This window comes from Quercus suber, unplaced genomic scaffold (assembly GCF_002906115.3).
Source record: "Quercus suber isolate HL8 unplaced genomic scaffold, Cork oak 2.0 scaffold_799, whole genome shotgun sequence".
Taxonomy (NCBI): Eukaryota; Viridiplantae; Streptophyta; class Magnoliopsida; order Fagales; family Fagaceae; genus Quercus; species Quercus suber.
In genome coordinates this window covers 111,448-113,825 of record NW_027070234.1, presented here as the reverse complement: position 1 = coordinate 113,825, position 2,378 = coordinate 111,448, and the positions used below count along the sequence as shown (strand labels likewise).

Genomic DNA, 2,378 nt, shown 5'->3' with positions numbered 1-2,378 from the left:
TAATATTGCTTCAAATATTAATAGCCTAATAAACTACTAGATCTAAAACATAAAAATACAATTAACTTACAATCTCTTGTGTGTTCGGCATCACTTATGATTTGTGTTTTCCATAAAAGGAAAATGGATTGCGTTAACTTAAGGGATGCAAAATTTACCAATATTAAGAGTTGATGGATAAGGATACTTTGAAGTGGTAGACAAAGAAGCAATAGCCATGGATTTGAGAAATGAATAAGAAAAAAAAATAAAAGATAGCCTCATGGCCAAAATCACATTCAGTTGTATTGAATACTTATTTAAATATTGGTGTTACATCTATAATCTCATGATGAAATAAAAAATATAAACAATACCAATTTATAATTGCACTTATATTCATCACTGTCGGAATTGGGATCGAGCTTTTCCCAGCCCCTTCTCATCAATGGACTCCTGACGATTCAATTTGTACTGTTTTTTTGTCATCCTTATCCATGGATATAGACTTATCCTTACTAATTGAAGTTTTATCAGCCACACCACCTGAGTGGAAAGTTCCAGCTTCTCGAAGACTTTTGATCTCTTCCAGTATTTCTTGCACTTCCCTGCTTATTGCTCTATTCCGCTTACTGCAATTTAAGGAACACCAAGAAGGCTTTTTGTTGTCGACCACCTCTTCCCGAATCTAATTGACTCTAAGCTGAAGCTTGTTGAGGTTCAAAATTGGTCACAGACTAAGGCCTAAAGAAATAAAACGTTGGGCTCATTTCACAAAAAAAAAAATATATATATATATATATAAATAAATAAACTAAGAGAAAATAAGAGAAAAAAGGAAGGTTGGGCTTACACAATGAAGGAAAGAGAAAAGAAAGAAGAAAAGGCAAGAAGCCCAAAGGATTGGGATGCAAAGAATTTTTGTAATAACTTAATAAGGCAATTAGGTTTTTCTATGCCAATTAGAACTAGAATTTAATTTTCCTATATAAGCAAACTATTGTGCTCTTTTTGGACAAGATTTTGAAGAATGAAAAAAAGTTGGTTTTGGTTCCTTTGGTCTAGTGCTGAAGCCAACCATAGTTACTGACTCCTAGTGGTTTTCTTGCATGGTGCTGACTTCAAGCAAACCTAGGTGTTGACTTTTAAGTTTCTATCCTTTTATTTTCCTGTCTTTTAGTTTTAGTGTTCAATTGTTATAGTTGTCCTATGTCAATAGGTCTAATTGAAAGCCAAGAAATGTTAGGCTCTTTTGATAGAAGATTTCTGACACCTGAAAGATTTGTGACTGTCTCAACTGTTGAAGTTGTGAGAGAAAAAAAAAAATACAGATTTTATCTCGAGGACAAAGTCAGATCGACTACTCCCCTGGATTACTGCCATGCTATTAGCAGAGGTATTCAGATGGGTGGTAGTACACTTCTGCTGAGGTATGGAAAGCTTTACTCAATAAATTTGCACCTCATTATCACTCCAAAGGCACAAAAAACATGGATGTGTTCCTTCGTGAATTCAAAGCAATTTGTGACGTTTTAGCTGCAATAGGCCAATCAGTGAGTTATCACTAAAAAATTCATTGTACTCTTGAAGGGCTTAGGATCTGGGTATGAATCCTTTGTCACTTAAATGCTTAAATTTCTGTCACTAGCCCCGATGATTTCTACTAGTTCATTTCAACTTCCCAAATTTCTCATATAGTGGATTGATAGCCACTCGGTTAGGCATACTGCTCAAACCTAGCAAAAATTCAGTGTTGTTTTTCTCTTCTTTAATCTTGCTTGATTATTCACTACACATGGTGTTGAGTCTACATTTTAGGTTGGCAAACCGTGAACAAAATATGTCTTGTGATAGTTTTAGAAGTGTAATTCTGAGAAGTCAAGACAGCTTGGGATCAGTTTTTGGTGAGGATAGGATTGACTTTAGAATAAGTGGTAACTGGACCTCTAGTGTCGTTCTACATGAAGTTAATGTTGCTGATCTCTACAATTGTTACATGGGATGCCTATGCTGCACTCAAGATTGACCGCAACCAAGGAGGAGGTGCTATAAATGTTCTTGAAACTGACATTGCTGATCCTAAATTCCTAATGTGTGAAGGTGCCTACAAAAAAACATATTAGGACACTGTATGCATGCGGCATTTCATGTGGTAAGTCATGCCTAGTTGATCAGCAGCGAGATGAAGTTATGTTTTATTTATTTATTTATTTTATTTCCTTTCAATGATACAAGGCTTTTGGCGAGATATAGTTGGTTATTGTCTTTGCACCTTAGTTCTTTTTTTTTTCTTTGGTGTTTTATTTTGTTTTATTTTATTATTTTATGCTTGCTTGTTTGTTGCTTTCAGCGGCAGTTGCTCTATAAAACTATTTCTCCCGTGTTTGCATACTCATTTC

At 34.8% G+C, this 2,378-nt stretch overlaps 1 protein-coding gene across 1 annotated transcript in view; it reads right to left on the bottom strand.

Moving 5' to 3' along the window:
- Positions 1 to 219, bottom strand: part of LOC136064917 (uncharacterized) — a 2,867-nt gene extending 2,648 nt beyond the window's left edge. The window contains exon 1 of the mRNA XM_065767385.1: positions 159 to 219. Within this exon, the coding sequence (XP_065623457.1) occupies positions 159 to 219 (61 nt within the window). The remainder of the gene's footprint in view (positions 1 to 158) is intronic.
- Positions 220 to 2,378: the final 2,159 nt, after the last annotated feature.